General features: G+C 31.5%; 2 protein-coding genes across 2 annotated transcripts; both read left to right on the top strand.

The window, feature by feature from the left end:
* The first annotated feature begins 5087 nt into the window (after nt 1-5087).
* Nucleotides 5088-5882, top strand: LOC132253898 (cytochrome P450 71B9-like). Its single transcript, XM_059737254.1, has one exon. It carries the CDS (start codon nt 5100-5102, stop codon nt 5697-5699), a length of 600 nt encoding a protein of 199 aa, XP_059593237.1. The 5' UTR covers nt 5088-5099; the 3' UTR covers nt 5700-5882.
* A 10237-nt stretch (nt 5883-16119) lies between these two features.
* On the top strand, nt 16120-18040 carry LOC100257025 (2-methylbutanal oxime monooxygenase). Its single transcript, XM_010652612.3, has 2 exons — nt 16120-17108; nt 17223-18040. The coding sequence occupies exons 1-2, from the start codon at nt 16164-16166 to the stop codon at nt 17871-17873; spliced, it is 1596 nt and encodes a 531-aa protein (XP_010650914.1). The 5' UTR covers nt 16120-16163; the 3' UTR covers nt 17874-18040.
* Nucleotides 18041-22820: the final 4780 nt, after the last annotated feature.

Genomic DNA, 22820 nt, shown 5'->3' on the forward strand with positions numbered 1-22820 from the left:
CGTTGAATGTAAAATATTGTATTGCATTTTTTTTTATAAATATAAAAATTATATTTTAAATATAAATTTATTATAAAATTAATGAATTGATTATTGATATATTAATTTCATTTATTCCAAAATAAATATATAAGAGTCATTAATTTACTTTTATTTAGTTTATTATATTGGATAAAAGTTGAAATTTATATATGAAGTTATTTTTATTTTTTATAGTGATTTATAATTTTTTTCTTTTTTATTAATTCAAATAAAATTTTCTAACTCAAAATTAATATAGTAATTCTATCAAATTCTAAGAATATTATTTAATGTTTGAAAAGATTTTTTAGGAGTTATAATTTTTTTTGATAAAAACCCACATGTGAATTTGTTGTTTACACTTATTTTATTTTTAGTCTTTTGCTTATTATTATCGTAAAATTCAAATTTATTATAGTAATTCTAAAGATACTTTTTAAAATATTAAATAATTTAATATTTAAAACTTAAATTGAGTTATTAATTTTCAATAATGAATAATGATTGATATCATATCTTTTACTCATTCTTAATGAAATGAATTTTTTTAATAAGAATTTTAAAATTTTATTTTATTTATTATTAATCATGTCTTTTAAATGGTCCCCCATACTTTGACAAATCCTAAATGTACCTACACTTAGTTTTTAGTGATACCCCATATTTTAGCTTACGACACAGTTTATTAAAAATTAATTTTTTAACGTGAATTCTTAATTTACAAATTTTTGTTCAAGGATACAAAGAAAACTAGACTTTAAAAGGTGGACTAAGAATATTGGAGTGCAAGTTTAATCCCAATGTACTCAAAATATTCTCTTAAACGTTTTATAGATGATTAAATAATAGTTTGAAACTAAATTCTCTTTCATAAATGAAGTATAGGGTTTTTATGTAAGTGTTAAAAAATCAAACTATCCATTAGAAATGGGCTTTCCAGAAGTGAACGTCTGCATGGTCATATGCACAATAACCGTTGGAGCATTTAATGAAGTGTAAAGAGTCATTGGTGGCTAAAAAACATATATGGACGTCAACTTGATCATAGCAAGTGGATGATCACTTAAATATCCACGTGATTGCTGGATGATTACCTGGTCATCCACATGTACTTTAATCCAATATTTTTGAAAGTTTATGCATTTTTTTGGGACTAATTAAGATCTTTTTTAACTAAACCATATGAATATGTAGACTACCTTTTAACAAAAGCTTAATTGATATCTTGAGAATTTTACAAGTTTAAGGCACTTTGATTAAGTCAGTTTTTTTTTTTTTTAATAATTCTTAAAAGATTTTCATGAAAAGCTTGAAGTTCAAGGTATTCTCCTAATAGGTAGGTTTTTCCATCCTCAAATCAACTTTCATTCAAATGATAAAAATGTAAAATCAATTAAAAACTTATGGACAAATGTTTTAGTATTTTAACAAAACTATGCAATCGACCCTATCTTAATGCACCTATTGTCTTACATAAAATATTATAATGATAAGCGTGATAACACCCTTTCTTGAAATCTTCTTTTAATTCATGTATATCTTCTTCTTAATGGTTCCAAGGATTTCTTGTGCTTATAAAACTTAAATATAACTATTACATGTTAACTAAACCACATATACACATGAGTAAAAAATAAAGAAAAATATAAGATTTTTAATGTGATTCCACAATCAATATGATCCCTACATTCACGGAGTGCACCAACACTCAACAATCTATTAATCAAAATGAAAAAAAAGAGTTATAATGGTAAAATTTTAAAAAAATCTCTTAATTGCAGTCACTGAAAAAACAAAATCTTAAACATAAAAAAGTTAAATATATAATAGGGACAAAATTATCAATCAACACAAAAAAATTTCTCTAAGGGGTGTTGTCCCCTTCAACCTCCGTGAGTTGATGGGGCAACTCGATCCCCATAAGTTGACCAGACATCTCGATCCCCGATGCCCCAAACGAAGCGCAACAAAACTTGTTCAGGGTTTACAATCCAATATTACACTCAAACCTTCTTTTGTTATCATTAAAACCAAGGTTAACCAAAACCGTGGTTAAATAGTTGGTGCTCTTTTTATTAGCAAGAAGACACCTCTTTGTCTTGAAGTGTAAGAGACACCTAATGTGTAATGAGCCTATGTAAAAGGTGTGGCAATAACATCTCTATGGAACAAAAGCCTCTTATCATTCATTAACATTCCAATAATTAGGCATTTGAGTAGTGCTATTCCACATGATAAAATATAAAAAGTAGTATGTGCAATTTGTGTAAAGAAGCTTATTAGGCAAACCAATAGTTTTTGTCTACCATCGTAATAGAGATTTTATATATTTTAAGTGAAAAAGTTAGAGTTGTTTGGTTACTATTTTCGAAAACTGTTTTCTGATTTTGTAATTATTTCCCATGTTTTTAAATTTCTTTTGTGTTTTTAATTTGGTGGTTTTGGATAACAATCTCAATTTATTTTCTTGTTTTCTACGTTGTGAACTGAAGAAAAAAAATACAAAAAAAAAAAAAAAAATACTCGCAAAGAACAAAAAAAAAAAAAAAATCACAAACCCTCAAAAAATATATCTTACAACAAATTTAATCAAATCCCAAATCCACACATAAAGAACAAACCCATAAGCCCTCAAATTTGTGCTCTCAAAATTTTCTTTTCCAATTTCCTTATCTAAATGAGAAAATTAATTGGCTACACTATTGGTAATGGTGGCAATGCTGTAATCTGAACTTCATATGAGCAACGGAGGTAGGTGAATATATGCGTGTGAGAGAGATAAAGGGAGTGGGGAAATGGAGGTGCTAAGATGAAAGAGGAAGAGAGGAGTGTGGATTATGTGGAACAAGAGGGAGAAATCGTGAGAGGAGAGACAGATGAGAGAGATTCTCAAGAAGAAGAAGAATGTACAAATGGAAAATTAGGGTAAGAGGTAGGTCTAAAAAGGTTTTTTTTTTTTGAAAGGAAAATAAAAAATGATTAAAAAATAATTTTTATATTAAAAAATGCATATAGTTTTTAAAATTATAAAAATCAATTGAAAAATGGATATACTTTTTTTATCTTTAAAATATTAAGTTAATCAAAGAAAATATAATTTAATAAATAAATAAATAAACTTGTTGAAAATGTTGTATATTTATATATTAATTTAATTATCAAATTATTTTTATGTCTAAAACAAATTTATTATTTTTATTTTAAAAATCAGAATAATTAGAAAGGGTGTCAGAGGGATAAGATTTAGTAGAAAATAGGAGATAAAAAAGGTAAATAGTTGAGAAAATTTCAAAAATATATATCCTTATAAATCATAAATCCTTAAACTAATAATATTTCTTACTAGTATTTAAAATAATAAAATATGTTTGATTTTACATAATTATCAATATTTCCTTTAGATATTTGTATCAAATGTTTCTATAATCAATTTAGAGTAGTAACAAAAGTTGTAAATTTGAATTATAACATTTTATTTTCTTTATTAAAAAAATCTAACCATTTATTGAAAGAGATTATCTCATCGTTAATGTGATATTTAGTAATTTATTATTAAAATATTTCATCTTCTTATTTATTGTAATTAAAATAAAAAAATATAATCAAAATTTAAAATAAAATAAAAACTAAAAATGTAATTTGATTTCCCATTCAAATCCATCACCCTCTTATTATTATCTTTTGTTGAATTTTTCTTTATTTATATCTTGTTCTATAAATAGAGAAGAGTTATGAAGAAAACATTAAATTAAAAAAAAAACAACTTTCAAACATGTTTTTTTTGTTTCATTTGTTCTAAAAAATATTTTTTTATTAATTCAATCAAAAATGTTTTTTTTTTTGTTTTTAAAAAACAAAAAATGTTTTTCAAAATTTAGATGTCAAACGCAATTTAATTTTTGAAAACATCAAAAATTGTTTTTAAAAACTGTTTTTCAAAAATAGTAATCAAGCAGACGTTAACTTCTTTTGACCCACATATGAAAGGCTGGTGTATATATACTATTTACATAAAAGTCACATATCATGAGTATATGTACCCATTTTTAAAACATGCTTGAAAAGGTATGATGGATGTAAGGTTAATGAAATGCACCCTTCATGTTGGTTGATTTTAACATCTATGTCCTTATTAATAATTTTGTGTGATTCATGAGAGCTCAAACATATTATTTTCTAAGTTGATATATTTTACCTAATTCTAAGTGAAATTACAAATTCATTGTCCAAACATATTATAAAAAAGAAGTTGGGTTTGAATTTGATTGAATTGATCAATTGAATTGAACCATTCAAGTTGCAAGCATATCAATGACTTGTATAGGAGAGTTTAGAATATTAATGGTGACCTGTTAATTGATTTATTTTCTAAGGGTAGAAAAAAATAGATTTAAGATATGATTGCATTACCAAAACATCTATCAACACACTTAAAAATTGAACCTTTATAAATCATTTTGTGTTGTTATTTATATGACTAAAGAGAAATGCTTTACCCAATCAATTAATTAACATTTGTGAAGATTTAAAAAAAAACTATTTAATTTTTTTATTTATATAACTAAAAGTGATTTATGTTAAGTGATGATATCGGTAAAATTTACCGATGATTTTTTCTTTAAAAGTAATTTTTTTTTATAGAATCATCTATGAAATACGTCTTTTGGCATCATTATAATTGATTTTTCAATCATAAATGATTTTTAAATTTGTTAGAAATGTTTTGTAAATTTCTTCATATGTAATAATTTTTTTATTCAAAAAATACTTTTTATATTAAAAGTGCCAACATCGCAATTTAAAGATTTTCAACGTGAGGGCTCCTCGTTCCAAGAACGGGACATTTAAACACAAGCTTGTTAAAAAATCATTCACTTTCTTCGGCGCTGACAACAAAATAACACCGTGTGACTTAAATAAATTAATTATCCCTGTGCCACCTACTTTTCTTATCTCTGGCACGACTCCCTCAATTGTTGTAAGTTGAGTGGAGGAAAATTTTTCGACCCTAAATAACTGGGCTTCCATTGTTAAGGGACACCAAGCACAAACATCACTCACTAGTTTCATAGAGCTTCATGGCCATGGAGATCGCAGAAGCTGTAATGGAGGTCTTTTCTCCATCTTCTGTAACAGACTGGCTTTTCACACTCAGTGTGGTCCTTCTTTCTGTCCTCTGTTTCTTTCTCGTTCAAAAAATGGTAATCAAAGAAGCTATGAGGAAACATACACCAATCCCACTCTTAATCCCCCGTGAAACAATGGACTATTTCAAGATCCACGACAAAAGCAGCAGCAGAGAATATGACATTTATCGCGAAACAAGGATCCTAGTCAATGCATGGGGAATCGGAAGAGACCCCAAAAGCTGGAAGGACCCAGACGTGTTTTACCCAGAGAGGTTTGAGGACTGTGAGATTGAGTTTTATGGGAAGCACTTTGAGCTATTGCCATTTGGGGGTGGCAAAAGGATTTGCCCTGGGGCTAACATGGGAGTCATCACCGCAGAGTTCACATTAGCAAACCTGGTCTGCTGTTTTGATTGGGAACTTCCCTGTGGGATGAAGATAGAGGACCTTGGTCTTGAAGAAGAGCTGGGTGGCATCACTGCTAGCAGGAAGACACCTCTTTGCCTTGTTGCTAGGAGATGTGGTTGCAGTTGCACTGAGCCTATGTGACTGAAAGCTGTGGTAGGAGGGTAGTAGTCTCCAGCATTCATCACTCTTCCATCAATGATGATGAGTTGGGGAAGAATAATATTATCTTTCTTTAATCACTGTATTAGATCCTCTATCCATGATACAGAGTTCCCCTTCTTATGATAAAGCTGCTTGTCGGATTGCTTTGATATTTGGGGAACTTGTGTTTTGGAGCTGCTATTTGAGAATTATATGGTTTTCAAAACCCAACAATGAGAAATATGAGAATCAACTTTTAATATGAAAAGTATTATCGTTTTTGTGCACTTTGAGCCGACTTCATCTTCTATGCCCAAATTGCCCCTCCGTTTCTCAAACTCATCATCCTCAACATCATCCCAACTTCCATATCAACAGGACCACTAGAATTAAGAAAAAACACTAAATTCTGAATCTTTAACTTGTCAAAAAAAAAAAAAAAAACACTCGATCCGACCACCTAATCTGAATGTTTTCCTCTCTCATTTGGAAGTTTTCTCTCATCTTTCTTCACTTCCAACAACCCAAAATTTCTCTCATTTCAGTTCATAAACCCAAATCCAAAACTCCAAGGCAGTGTCAAAACACGCCTTTCAATGTGCCTCTGATTGAGACGCTTTAGCTGGGCACTTGCCTTGAGCCCTAGCCGCAACTGACTCTCATCTAGGAGCCATGGGAGTCCAAGAGAATTTGGGAAAAACAAAATGAAGCTCAGGTGGAGAGAGTAGGTACCCAAAAATTGAAACCCTAATGTCCAAATGCTTCTTAGACTCGCAAATCTGTGTCCAAGATAGCTCTATCAACAAGAAATAACACCAAACATCTAGACATTGAATTAGTGAAGCCCTTGAAGAACCAGAGGAAACGATGCAGAAAATGAAGCGCGAGAGACTCTTAAAGTATTGGGTCCCGACAAACTAATCGACTGATCCTCAACCGAGAAGAAAAGTCTACTGGAAAAGAGAGAATGTTTGTTCCCCTTTGGTATTTTGGTGACTGTATCTTAGGTACTACCTTAATAACCCTTAGATACTACCTTAATCTACTTTAGGTACTACCTTTACCGACCTTAGGTACTACTTTAACCGACCTTAAGTACCACCTTAGTTAAATTTGCGTACTACCTGTGTGAAGGCTTGGAACTTCATTTGTGGATATTACTTATTTCATTTGTGACCTTTAGAGCATGCTATTTTGTGATTAATTAGTGTGGTCAGTTAGTTCACTTATGATATTTTGGTGACTGTACCTTAGGTACTACCTTAATAGCCCTTAGGTACTACCTTAATCTACTTTAAGTACTACCTTAACCGACTTTAGGTACTACCTTGGTTAAACTTGCGTACTACCTATGTGAAGACTCGAAACTTCATTTGTGGATATTACTTACTTTATTTGTGACCCTTAGAGCATGCCATTTTGTGATTAATGCTATTGGAAGAGAGAGAAGATGTTTTAAATCTCTTGACCGAACCTCTATTGAGAAGGGGTAACCGATCGATCGATTTTATATCTAAAACTGAAAATGACACCAACTCGCTCCTAGACAATTGAATGAGCTGAAATTGAAAATGAGGAACAAAGAGAAAAGGACATTTGTGGCGAAATCATGAAAGCATAGAAGGACAAATAATGGAAACTGTGTCCACGATGAAACAACTATCATCTCTTACACTAACCCGTATTTATTCATGTATGTGAATCATTTGAAGGATTAATATCATCTCTACTACAAGATTTAGTTCCTTCATTTACTACCCAGACTTCATGGGTTTTAATAATGGGTAACTACCAAAACAAGATGCTTCAAACCATACGAGGTTTTTTTTATTACTATTATTATTTTTATATTTTGGTCGTAATGCTATGCTTGGGTAAATTTATCTTCATTCTGGTCAAATTAATATTGATAAAGATAATTTTTTCCAAAATCAAAAAAGCAATTGGATTGAAAAAATAAAGAATATTTAACCATCTTATTATTCTATGATGGACATGAAAAAATAGATGGAAAACAAGAGGATAGAGGGTCCATTGATGAGTTTACCTATCTCTGATGTATCCATTTATTATTATTATTATTATTATTATTGTAATTAGAATACCTTATTTATAAGTCATACACATATAAATATTATAAAATAAAAATATAATACTTTTTATAAATTAATAAATATTCATTTAACGATGAATCAATAACCCTATTAAGATAATAATTTTTCTTGGTCTCAAAAGTATTATTTGTAAGGTTAAACAAAAATGATGTTACAAGTTACACAAGATTCATTCCATTGGTAACTGATATTATTGCTATTGAGGAAATAGACAAATCTTAACCAAGATCTATATATGATAATGAGAATTACAAATAAGAGATATTTGGTAAATTAAACAACATATCCATAAATCTGCATTAACTAAAAATACAATAATCAATTCACCTAAACAAAGTACAACTACTAGATAACAATAAAAATTTGGAAGGGCCAGATTGCATCTACAAAGTCCACAAAAGAAGAAGTTACAACTCCTAGTCCCTTGTCTCAAGTGCAATCCAATATCTACATAAATCATAGGAACTTGTCATACATCTTAATAAAGAAAGAGTATTGATTTTTAGAGACGATAGTTAGGTTAAAAGTTAGTACCCACAGTCGTTGAAGTTTCTTGTAGTGGTGAATTAGCTTTATCAGCTCAATTCCATGAATCCCTAAAGCATAACTTAGGTTGAAGGAGGTCAAATTTGAGTAAATGGGGTAAATAGCTAGCATTATAGTTGCCATAGTTGCTATTATGAATGACTATTGCAAAAGATGGTACAAAACGTATATAATTCACACATGTATACCATATTTTAGGATAGTAATAGTTATTATTAACTAAAAAAATTCAAAATATAACATTTCAAGCTTAACTAAGGTAGTACCTAAGGTTGGTTAAAGTAGTACCTAAGGTAAATTAAAGTATTACCTAAAGGCTATTAAGGTAGTACCTAAGATATAGTCACCAAAATACCAAAGGTGAACCAATTGACCATACTAATTAATCACATAATGGCATGCTCTAAGTGTCATAAATGAAGTAAGTAATATCCACAAATAAAGTTTTGGGTCTTCACACAGGTAGTACACAAGTTAAATAAGGTAGTACATAAGGCATAATCACCAAAATACCATAGGTGAACCAACTAACCACACCAATTAATCACATAATAGCATGCTTTAAGGGTCACAAATGAAGTAAGTAATATCCACAAATGAAGTTTCGAGCCTTCACACAAGTAGTACGGAAATTTAACTAATGTAGTACCTAAGATCGGTTAAGGTAGTACCTAAAATAGATTAAAATAATACCTAAGGTACAATCACCAACATACCACAAGTGAACCAACTAACCACGTTGATTAATTACAAAATGACATGCTCTAAGGGTCACAAATAAAATAAGTAATATCCACAAATGAAGTTTCGAACCTTCAAATTGGTAGTACACAAGTTTAACTAAAGTAATACCTAAGATCGATTAAGGTAGTACCTAAGGGTTATTAAGGTAGTACCTAAGGTATAGTCACCAAAATACTTTAGGTGAACCAACTGACCACACTAATTAATCACAAAATGACATGCTCTAAGGGTCACAAGTGAAGTAATTAATATCCACAAATGAAGTTCCGAGCCTTCACACAAGTAATACACAAATTTAACTAAGGTAATACCTAAGGTTGATTAAGGTAGTACTTAAAGTAGATTAAGGTAGTACCTAAGGGTTATTAAGGTAGTACTTAAGATACAGTCACCAAAATACCAAAGGGGATCAAACATTCTCTCTCTTCCAATAGAATTTTCTTCCTGGTCGAGGATCGGTCGATCGATTCATTGGGACCCAATACTTTAAAAGTCTTACACGCTTCATTTTCCATACCGTTTCCTCTGGTTCTTCAAAGGCTTTGCTGATTTAGTGGTCTAAGAGAGATGTTGGGTGCTATTTCTTATTGATATAGCTATTTTAGACATAGATTTGCGAGTCTAAGACGTATTTGGAGGTTAGGGTTTAGGTTTTTGGGTACCTACTCTCTCCACCTAAGCTCCGTTTTGTTTTTCCCAGATTCTATTGGACTCTCATGGCTCCTAGACGAGAGTCAACTATGGTTAGGGCTTAGGGCAAGTGCCCAGCTGAGGCGTCTCAACCAGAGACACATCGAAATGTGCGTTTTGACATTGTCTTGGAGTTTTGGATTTAGGTTTCTGAACTGAAATGAGAGAAATCTTGGGTTGTTAGGAGTGAAAAAAGATGAGAGAAAACTTCCAAATGAGAGAAAAAAACATTCAAATTTGGTGGTCGGGTCAGGTGTTTTTTTTTTTTTTTTTTGAGAAGTTAGAGATTCAGAATTTAGTGTTCTTTTCTTAATTTCAATGGTCCTGCTGACATGGAGGTTGGGATGGTGTTGAGGATGCTGAGCTAGAGAAACGGAGGGGCAATTTTGGCACAGAAGATGGAGCCGGCTCAGAGTGCACAAAAACGATAATATTTTTCATATTAAAAGCTGATTCTCATATTTCCCATTGTTGGGTTCTGAAAACCATATAATTCCCAAATAGTAGCTCCAAAACACAAGTTTCCCTTAATCTTTTCCTCAACACACGTGTTTAAGTTTGTGATATTTTCTCTCTTTTTGAAATCCACATGATATTATATCAAGAAGAAATAAGAAAATGGAATTGAAAAAACCATATAAATATCAAATTAACACATGAATCATGATTCTGTCTTGTAAAAGCATGATTTCTACGACTATAAAAGGGTTAAATATAACTCCATGAATTAGTTATTTACCTTTTTCCTTTGATTATAACAACAAAAATTCTAGCATAAAAATGAAATCCATGGCAGGAAACTAAGAGGAATATGAGAAAAATTAATTGTTTATAATTAATGTTGTTGATACAGTCACTTTGAGAAATGGCTTGGACCAAGGCTTATTAAACATTGAGATTGTATTTGGTTCTCAAAAAGTACATTAAGGAAGGAAAAAAATATTGAGAAAAATAATTTTCTCGTGTTTGGTTGTATTATAGAAATACAAAAGAATGAGAGATGAGCTTGTAGAGATTACACGAGGTGAATAGAGATGCGAGGAAGAATGGAAGACACTTGATGGAACAGATCAGCTCATAGTTCAGGGTGTGGATACAAGGAGTGGGGAAATATGAAATGTTTCGGAAACCTAATAGTTGTATTTAGTTCTATTCTTTGTAATATCCTCTATGGTACAACAAAAAGTTTTTCTCTCATTCATGAATGTAGATATTGTTGGTCAAACCATGTTAAAACCTCATGTATCTTTGTGTCGATTGTTTTATCTTTTTGTGAGCTTGAGTTTAAGATTTCTAAAAAACCAAAAGATTATAAAGGAATTTTGGTTGAAAGTGGAGTTGATTGTTTTTTTGTTGGGATAGATATAATACAAAAAGAGTATATCATGGAAATACGGAAGATTGACTTAATAGAATTTGATCAAAGGTGGAGATTATTGAAAAGTGTTCCCAATTTCTAATTAGTGTAAATTCGTTTTTTGTAAAGAATATTGTATAAAATATTTTTTAAGTTGATATATCATTGTAATATTAGATTTCCTTATAGAATGAGGAAAGTTATTAAGAATATCTTTATAAATATTTTAGGTCATTAGGGGAAAAGGTCATGAGATGGAGATGTGCTTGTAGAGACTTGTACGGGATGGATAGAAAGGTAAGAAAGAATAGGAGACACTTGGTGGAGCGAGAGACTCATAGTTCAATGTGTGGATATAAAGAGTGGGGAAACATGAGATGTTTCGGAAACCCAATAATTGTATCTGGTTTCATACTTTGTAATATTCTCTATGGTATAATGGAAAGATTCTCTATCATCTGTGGATGTCGGCATGGCTGGTCGAACCATGTTAAAACTCCGTGTGCCTTTGTATGAATTGTTTTATTTTTATGTTCTTAAACTAACGTTGTTTGCATTAAAGTTTCCGTTGGCACAACACTTGCATGAGGTGGCTAGCCTCAAAATGTTCCTTTTACTGGTGGATAAAATGGTTTCCAATAAATGGTATATCAAAGGCCAATAACATCATTAGTGTCTAGGGTTGCATTGCATTACTACCTCCATTAAGGGTAATAAAGGTTAACAACTTATTTTCTATTGACTAGGGTCACTGATGACTAGAGTTTCCAAAATCATTATAATAAATTAAACATTAAAATTCACTTAAAAAACAATAAACAAATCACACGATATTCCCAATTTATTTAATAAATTAAGGAACAAATCAAAATATATTTCAAAAAATGATTCCTTGATCTACTTCTAAAAATAAATGAAAAATAGGTAGAGAATTATATAATGACTTATTTGCACTATCAACCCTTACTAAGTTCGTAAATCCAAAGGAACAATGTTGCAAAAATTTCCTACGAATCACTTGAGAGATTTAAAAAAATCCTTCAAATTAAAGTTTTGATAAATATTATACCCTAAGTATATATTTATTTATTATTTATTTATATACCAAAATTTAGTAAATTAATATTCCAAGGGAAATATCCAATTTTCATTACTTATATTCACTTAACTTGTTTTTTTAAACAATCATTCAACCTTTTTTCCTTAAGAACTTTTAGTCTAATGTTTTTCTAGCATCCAATCATTTAAATAATTTATTTAACCTTTTAGTAAGACCAATTCTTCCATACCTCAAAACCATACAAAAAACACTTCTATGATCTAACTTTTATGCATATTTAAAGGATAACCCAATCTATATATTTAGGTTTATTGATTGATTGATTGATTGATTGATTTATTATTATTTTTCAAAGCCCCAAAATCTATCCTTACAACTCAAGCCCAAAGCTCAACATTAAAGCCTTACTATATTTAATTAACCCAAAGTTTTATTTTCTTAATTAATTAAATTATGATTTTACCCTAGTTACACAGTGTGGTCCTTTTTTCTGTCATCTGTTTCTTTCTCGTTCAAAAATGGGGAAACAGAGTTGTAGTAGAAAGAGCAACTACACCTCCAAGCCCTTCAAAACTTGCCATCATAGGCAACTTGCACCAACTAAGCTAATGGTCTTACCGTTCCCTTTGGACACTTTCCCATAAATATGGGTCTATCATGTTTCTCCAACTTGGTAGTGTTCTACCATTGTAATCTCTTCAGCTGATATGGCTTAATAAGTCTTGATATATATGTTGATGTGAGAGATTCCTCCACATGCATGTATATGTGAAATACATGTGATTTTTTATGGAGTCTTGATATGTATGGTTGAACAAGTCATGCGTTTTCGTCTTTTCTCTCTATTTGAAACACATGTGATTTTATATCTTTCACATCAACGTATATGAGAAAAATTGTTCTATGATGTTGTTGGTATAGATATTTAGATAAATGACTTTGACCAAGGCTAAATAAAACACCTATGTTTGGTTCTTAAAAAATATCGAAAAAAAAGGAAAAAAATTGTTAAGAAAAATGATTTTTACATATTTGATTTTATTAAAAGAAATATGAAGAAAAATAAAATATGATTAAAAAGTGATAGAAATTTATGTATTTTAAAATTATTTAATTTATACGTAATGAAGAAAAATGAGTTTAAAGAATCATGAAAAAAAATTAAATACTAAATCTGTTTTTTATTTTTATTTATTTGTTTTTTCTTTTCTTTTCTTTTATTTTTTTATTTCTCTTACATATTCCCCCAAATTTCCTAAAACCCAACATAGCGTAAAAAGTGGTAAACTAATAAGCTTGATAACATTTTATTGAACTAGGCAATTGAAATTTTGATTTGGTATGATATTCCCCCACAAGATGGTAGGTCCCTTTAGAGATACCTGGCTCACACATCAAAAGGCAACTCCCTTTTTAATTTGGCGGTTTGGTGACAAGATCTATGAAATGAATTAGCATAAAGTTATATGAAACCAATGTTATAATAAGTTTTTATGCATTAAGAATTGAGTAATTGAACTTAGACAATTAAATGATCGATTCAATTTAGTTTTGTTTAATAATAATTGTTAATTTGGACTAAAACCAACAACTATATAATTGAATATTGTAGACAAAAAGTTTAAATAATATTATTATAATAAATCACCTCATATTATTACAACTCATTTCAAATTGTATTATTATAACCCAATGATATGAATAATTATTGTTATAGTTTATTTCAATTATATGAATCAACCCATACAAAAAAGCTATGTAAGTGTGGTTTAGGATCTGTTTAAATGTGAAGAGTATACGTTGAATCCATAATATAACTAAATGGATATTACACGTTATGAGTTTATATGTATAACTTTCATATTGATTTGATTTATTTTTAATTTTTAAATGAAAAATCATGGATTGAATCAATCTGGTTCAATTTTAGGTTTACAATATCAAAATTGTTAAAAATTTAAATCTATTTTCAAAAAATATTAGACAACTAATGTTTACTTTTCACAATACCGTGAAAGGGGATTACTAACAGAATAAATAATGTAAGAGTGTGGTGGATGATTTAGTATTGTCATTTTTAACCTAATCGATGTATAGAAAACTTGCCACCATAGGCAACTTGCACCAACTAAGCAAATGGTCTTACCGTTCCCTTTGGACACTTTCCCAGAAATATGGGTCTATCATGTTTCTCCAACTTGGTAGTGTTCTACCATTGTAATCTCTTCAACTGATATGGTTGAATAAGTCTTGATATATATGTTGATGTGAGAGATTCTTCCACATGCAATGTATATGTGAAATACGTGTGATTTTTTATGGAGTCTTGATATATATGGTTGAACAAGTCATGTGTTTTCGTCTTTTCTCTCTATTTGAAACACATGTGATTTTATATCTTTCACATCAACGTATATGAGAAAAATTGTTCATCTATGATGTTGTTGGTATAGATATTTAGATAAATGACTCTGATCAAGGCTAAATAAAATACCTATGTTTGGTTCTTAAAAAATATTTAAAAAAAAGGAAAAAATTATTAAGAAAAATGATTTTTACATATATGATTTTATTAAAATAAATATGAAGAAAAATAAAATATAATAAAAAAGTGATAGAAATTTATGTATTTTAAAATTATTGAATTTATACGTAATGAAGAAAAATGAGTTTAAAGAATCATGACAAAAAAATTAAATATTAAATCTGTTTTTTATTTTTATTTTTTAGTTTTTTTATTTCTCTTACATATTCCCTCAAATTTCCTAAAACCCAACATAGCGTAAAAAGTGGTAAACTAATCGGTTTGATAACATTTGACTGAACTAGGCAATTTAAATTTTGATTTGGTATGATATTCCTCCACAAGATGGCAGTCCCTTTAGAGATACCTGACTCGCACATAAAAAGGCCGCTCCCTTTTTAATTTGGTGATTTGGTGACAAGATCTATGAAATGAATTAGCATAAAGGTATATGAAACCAATGTTATAATGCTATGTTATATCATAGGAGCCTTGGTGATGGAAGTGCATCGTTTGGTTTAGAGTATCAAATTCAAACCAAGTCATCTAATAAGTTTTTATGCATTAAGAATTGAATAATTGAACTTAGAAAATTAAATGATCGATTCAATTTAGTTTGGTTTAATAATAATAATCAATTTAATTACTTGATTTACTTTGTTTCGATTTTATAACAGAAAATAACTATTTTTTCTTTTGTTAATTTGGACTAAAACCAACAACTATATAATTGAATATTGTAGACAAAAAGTTTAAATAATATTATTATAATAAATCACCCCATATTATTGCAACTCATTTATCTTAAATCCGACAAAAAGACATTATTTATGTTTGCTTTTGTCACTTTTTCTTTATATTATAAATCCTTGTTTGTTTTATAAAGTAAGAAAAATGAGGTGAAATGATTCAATAAATGTAAATGATATATATATATATATATATATCTTTAAAAATGATGACTTGAAATCAATAATTAACTATTTCAAGGAGTTAATGTTTTAGACTTATCCAAAATATCATTTCTCTTTTTTTTTTCTTTTTTTTTTTTTGCATTTTTTTTTCCTTCTTCTTTTTCAATTTTTTTTTTCATTTTTTAACTAAATCAAAATAGAAAAACTAAAACAATGAAGGGTGCCTAAGATGAAAAATGCGAAAACAAAGGGAAATGAAAAAAGAGATAAAAAAAAAAAAAAAAAAAAGCGCAGTTATGAGTGATCAATGATAATATAAAAACCCAAAATTAGTTTAGTCGAAACAAAATATAAAAATTCATGTTTCATAGAGCCACCTACTTTTCTTATGTCAGGCTTGACTCCCTCAATTATTGTTAGCTGAGTGGAGGAAAATTTAGGGACTATAAATAACTGGGCTTCCATTGTTAAGGGACACCAAGCACAAACATCACTCACCAGTTTCATAGAGCTTCATGGCCATGGAAATCGCAGAAGCTGTAATGGAGGTCTTTTCTCCATCTTCTGTAACAGACTGGCTTTTCACACTCAGTGTGGTCCTTCTTTCTGTCCTTTGTTTCTTTCTCGTTCAAAAATGGGGAAACAGAGCTGTATTAGAAAGAGCAACTACTCCTCCAAGCCCTCCAAAACTTCCCATCATAGGCAACTTGCACCAACTAAGCAAACTGCATCACCGCTCCCTTTGGACACTCGCCCAGAAACATGGGTCCATCATGTTTCTCCAACTAGGTAGCATTCCCACCATTGTAATCTCTTCAGCTGATATGGCTGAACAAGTCTTGAGAACCCGAGACAACTGCTGCTGCAGCAGGCCTTCGTCTCCAGGGTCAAAGCTGCTTTCTTACAATTTTCTGGACCTGGCCTTCGCCCCATACTCAGATCACTGGAAAGAGATGAGGAAGCTTTTCAATGCTAATCTTCTGAGCCCGAAGAGGGCAGAGTCGCTTTGGCATGCGAGGGAAGTAGAGGTTGGTCGCTTGATCAGCTCTATCTCCCAAGATTCACCTGTCCCAGTTGATGTGACACAGAAGGTATTCCATCTTGCGGATGGCATTCTTGGTGCTTTTGCTTTTGGAAAGAGTTATGAAGGGAAGCAGTTTCGGAACCAGAAGTTTTATGATGTTCTTGTGGAGGCTATGAGAGTATTGGAGGCTTTCTCAGCTGAGGACTTCTTCCCAACAGGAGGGTGGATCATAGATGCCATGTCTGGACTCCGAGCCAAGCGCAAGAACTGTTTCCAAAACCTTGATGGTTACTTCCAAATGGTGATTGATGATCATCTTGATCCTACCAGGCCAAAACCAGAACAAGAAGACCTGGTTGATGTCTTCATACGGCTCTTGGAAGATCCGAAAGGTCCATTTCAGTTCACCAATGATCACATCAAGGCCATGCTCATGGTAATTAATTTCTTTTTCTGCTGTTGTTTTCTGGGTGGTTGCATTTTTATTTATCTTTTTTTTAGTTGTTAATTTTCAAGCATTAAGATAACCAAAATGTATTCTATTTTCCAGAATACATTTCTTGGTGGCACAGACACTACCGCAATTACTTTGGACTGGACAATGTCAGAGCTCATGGCAAACCCCAGGGTGATGAACAAGTTACAAGCTGAAGTCAGGAGCTGCATTGGAAGCAAACCAAGAGTGGAAAGAGATGATCTTAACAATCTCAAGTACTTAAAAATGGTAATCAAAGAAGCTCTGAGGAAACATACACCAATCCCACTCTTAATCCCCCGTGAAACAATGGACTACTTCAAGATCCACGACAAAAGCAGCAGCAGAGAATATGACATTTACCCCGGAACAAGGATCCTAGTCAATGCATGGGGAATCGGAAGAGACCCCAAAATCTGGAAGGACCCAGATGTGTTTTACCCAGAGAGGTTTGAGGACTGTGAGATTGAGTTTTATGGGAAGCACTTTGAGCTATTGCCATTTGGGGGTGGCAAAAGGATTTGCCCTGGAGCTAACATGGGAGTCATCACCGCAGAGTTCACATTAGCAAACCTGGTCTACTGTTTTGATTGGGAACTTCCCTGTGGGATGAAGATAGAGGACCTTGGCCTTGAAGAAGAGCTGGGTGGCATCACTGCTGGCAGGAAGAAACCTCTTTGCCTTGTTGCTAGGAGATGTGGTTGCAGTTGCACTGAGCCTATGTGACTGAAAGCTGTGGTAGGAGGGTAGTAGTCTCCAGCATTCATCACTCTTCCATCAATGATGATGAGTTGGGGAAGAATAATATTATCTTTCTTTAATCACTGTATTAGATCCTCTATCCAGAAGTTCCCCTTCTTATGATAAAGCTGCTCGCTTTGAGCTTTGGGAAACTTGTGTTTTGGAGCTGTTATTTCAGAATTATATGGTTTTCGGAATAGACAATAGGAAATATGATAATCAGCTTTTCATATGAAAAGTATTATTGTTTTTGTGCACTCTGAGCTGGCTTTATCTTCTATGCCCAAATTGCCCCTCCGTTTCTCCAGCTCAATATCCTCAACATCATCCTAACTTCCATGTCAACAGGACCACTAAAATTAAGAAAAAACACTAAATTACGAATCTTTAACTTCTCAAAAAAGGAAAAAAAAAACACCCAACCCGACCACCTAATCTAAATACTTTCTTCTCTCATTTGGAAAATCTCTCATTTTTCTTCACTCCCAACAACCCAAAATTTCTCTAATTTCAATTCATAAACCCAAATCCAAAACTCCAAGGTGGTGTCAAAATGCACCTTTCAGCATGCCTCTGATTGAGATGCCTTAGCTAGGCGATTGCCTTGAGCCCTAGCCGTAGCTGACTCTCGTCTAGGAGCCATGGGGGTCCGAGAGAATTCAGGAAAAACGAAATAGAGCTTAGGTGGAGAGAGTAGGTACCCAAAAATTGAAACCCTAACCTCCAAATGCTTCCTAGACTCGCAAATATGTGTCCAAGATAGCTTTATCAGTGAGAAATAGCACCAAACATCTCTTTTAGGCTACTAAATCAGTGAAGCCCTTGAAGAACTAGAGGAAACGATGTAGAAAATGAAGCGCGGGAGACTCTTAATGTATTAGGTCCCGACGAATTGGTTTATCTATCCTCAATTAGGAAGAAAAGTCTACTGGAAGAGAGAGAATGTTTGATCTTTTTTGGTATTTTGGTAAATATACCTTAGGTACTACTTTAATTGCCCTTAGATACTACCTTAATCTACTTTAGGTACTACCTTAACTGACCTTAGGTACTACCTTAACCAACTTTAGGTACTACCTTAACAGACCTTAGGTACTACCTTAGTTAAATTTGTGTACTACTTGTGTGAAGGCTTGGAATTTCATTTGTGGATATTACTTACTTCATTTGTGACCCTTAAAGCATGCCATTTTGTGATTAATTAGTGTAGTTGGTTGGTTCACCTATGGTATTTTGGTTACTGTACCTTAGGTACTACCTTAATTTACTTTAGGTATTACCTTAACCAACCTTAAGTACTACCTTAGTTAAACTTATGTACTACCTGTGTGAAGGCTCGAAACTTCATTTATGGATATTACTTACTTCATTTGTTACCCTTAGAGCATGTCATTTTGTGATTAATGCTATTGGAAGAGAGAAAATATGTTTTGCATCTTTTGACCGACCTTGATCGAGAAGGGTTAATCGGTTGACCGGTTTTATGTCTAAAACTGAAAATGACACCAACCCGCTCCTAGACAGTTGAATGAGTTGAAGGTGAACACGGGAAATAAAGAAAAAAAGACATTTGTGGCTAAATCATGAAAGCATAGAAGGACAAATAATAAAAATTGTGTCCATGATGAAACAACTATTGACTCTTATACCAACCCGTATTTATTCATGTATGTGAATCATTTGAAGGATCAATATCATCTCTACTACAAGATTTAGTTCCTTCATTTGCTACCCAGACTTCATGGGTTTTAATAATGGGTACGTAACTACCTAAACAAGATGCTTCAAACCATACGAGGTTTTTTTTTATTTCTATTATTATTTTTATATTTTGGTCGTAATGCTATGCTTGGGTACATTTGTCTTCATTCAGGTCAAATTAATATTGATAAAGATAATTTTTTCCAAAATCAAAAGAATAATTGGATTGAAAAAATAAAGAATATTTAACCATCTTATTATTCTATGATGGACATGAAAAAATAGATGGAAAACAAGAGGAGAGAGGGTCCATTGATGTGTCTACCCATCTTTGAGGTATCTATTTTTTTTTTATTAAAATTAGAATACCTTATTTATAAGTCATACATGTATAAATAATATAAAATAAAAATATAATGCTTTTTATAAATTAATAAATATTCATTTATCGATAAATCAATAACCCTATTAAGATAATAATTTTTCTTGGTCTCAAAAATATTATTTATAAGGTTACACAAAAATATTGTTACAAGTTACACAAGATTCATTCCATTGGTAACTGATATTGTTGTTGTTGAGGAAATAGGCAAATCTTAACCAACATCTATATATGATAATGAGAATTACAAATAAGAGATTTGTGGTAAATTAAACAACATATCCCTAAATTTGCATTAACTAAAAATATAAGAATCAATTCATCTAAACAAAATACAACTACTAGATAACAATAAAAATGTGGAAGGGTCAAACTGCATCTACAAAGTCCATAGAAGTAGAAGCTACAACTCCTAGTCTTTTGTCTCTCCAGTGCAATCCAATATCTGCATAAGTCATAGGAACTTGTCATACATCTCAATAAAGAAATAGTATTGATTTTTAGAGACGATAGTTAGGTTAAAAGCTAGTACCCACAATCATTGAAGTTTCTTGTAGCGGCGGATTAGCTTTAGCAGCTCAGTTCCATGAATCTCTAAAGCATAACTCAGGTTGAAATAGGTCAAATTTGAGCAAATGGGGTAAATAGCTAGCATTGTAGTTGTCATAGTTGCTATTATGAATTACTATTGCAAAAGATAGTACAAAACGTACATAATTCACACATGTATACCACATTTTAGGATAATAACAATTATTATTGAGTAAAAAATTCAAAATATAACAAATCAAGCTTAACTAAGGTAGTTACTAAGGTCGGTTAAAGTAGTACTTAAGGTAGATTAAAGTAGTACCTAAAGACTATTAAGGTAGTACCTAAGGTATAATCACTAAAATACCAAAGGTGAACCAATTAACTACGCTAATTAATCACATAATGGCATGCTCTAAGGGTCACAAATGAAATAATTAATATCCACAAATGAAGTTCTGAGTCTTTCACACATGTGGTATATAAGTTTAAATAAGGTAATACCTAAGGTCGGTTTATGTAGTACTTAAAGTAAATTAAGGTAGTACCTAAAGTAGATTAAGGTAATACCTAAGGGCTATTAAATTAGTTACTAAAGTAAAGTCACCAAAATACCATAGGTAAACCAACTAACCACACTAATTAATCACATAATGATATGTTCTAAGGGTCACAAATGAAGTAAGTAATATCCACAAATGAAGTTCCGAGCCTTCACACAAGTAGTATGCAAATTTAACTAAGGTAGTACCTAAGGTCAATTAAGGTAGTGTACCTAAAGTGGATTAAGATATATAGTACCTAAAGGTTATTAGGGTAGTACCTAAGGTACAGTCACCAAAATATCATAGGTGAACCAACTGACCACACTAATTAATCACAAAATGACATGTTCTAAGGGTCACAAATGAACTAAGTAATATCCACAAGTGAAGTTCTGAGCCTTCACACAGGTAGTACGTAAGTTTAACTAAAGTAGTACCTAAGGTCGGTTAAGGTAGTATCTAAGGGCTATTAAGGTAGTACTTAAGGTACAGTCACCAAAATACCAAAGGGGAACAAACATTCTCTCTTTTCCAGTAGACTTTTATTCCTAGTCGATGACCGATCAACCGATTCGTCGAGATCCAATACTTTAAGAGTCTCCTGCATTTCATTTTCTGCATCGTTTCCTCTAGTTCTTCAAGGTTTTCGCCGATTCAGTAGTCTAAAAGAGATGTTTGGTGTTATTTCTTGTTGCTAGAGCTATCTTGGACACAAATTTGCGAGACTAAGAAGTATTTGGAGGTTAGAGTTTCAGTTTTTGGGTACCTACTCTCTCCACCTGAGTTCCATTTCATTTTTCCCGAATTCTCTTGGACTCCCATGGCTCCTAAACAAGAGTCAACTGCGGTTAGGGCTGAAGGCAAGAACTCAGCTAAGGCGTTTCAGTCAGAGGCACGCCGAAAGACGCATTTTGACACCACCTTGGAGTTTTGGATTTGGGTTTTTTGAACTAAAATGAGAGAAATTTTGGGTTGTTGGGAGTGAAGAAAAATAAGAAAGGAAAACATTCAAATTGGGTGTTCGAGTTGGGTGTGTTTTTTATTTTTTAGAAGTTAAAGATTCAGAATTTAGTATTTTTTTTTTTTTCAATGGTCTTGTTAACATGGAGGTTGGGATGGTGCTAAGGATGCTGAGCTAGAGAAATGGAAGGACAAATTGGGCATAGAAGATGGAGTCAGCTCAGAGTTCACAAAAATGATAATACTTTTCATATTAAAAGTTGATTCTCATATTTCCCATTGTTGGGTTCCAAAAACCATATAATTCCCAAATAGCAGCTTCAAAACACAAGTTTCCCTTGATCTTTTCCTCAACACATGTGTTTAAGTTTGTGATATTTTCTCTCTTTTTGAAATCCACGTGATGTTATATCAAGAAGAAATAAGAAAAAAGAACTGAAAAAAACCATATAAATATCAAATTAACACATGAGTCATGATTCTTTTTTATAAAAGCATGATTTCTACTACTATAAAAGGGTTAAATATAACTCCATGAATTGGTTATTTACCTTTTGCCTTTAATTATAATAGCAAAAATTCTAGCATAGAAATGAAATCCATGGCAGGAAACTAGGAGGAATATGAGAAAAATTAATTGTTTATAATTAATGTTGTTGATACAATCACTTTGAGAAATGGCTTGGACCAAGGCTTATTTAACATTGAGGTTATATTTGGTTCTCAAAAAGTATATTAAGGAAGGAAAAAAAAATATTGAGAAAAATTATTTTTTTCGTGTTTGGTTATATTATAGAAATACGAAAGAATGAG

This window comes from Vitis vinifera, chromosome 6, assembly GCF_030704535.1.
Source record: "Vitis vinifera cultivar Pinot Noir 40024 chromosome 6, ASM3070453v1".
Lineage (NCBI taxonomy): Eukaryota > Viridiplantae > Streptophyta > Magnoliopsida > Vitales > Vitaceae > Vitis > Vitis vinifera.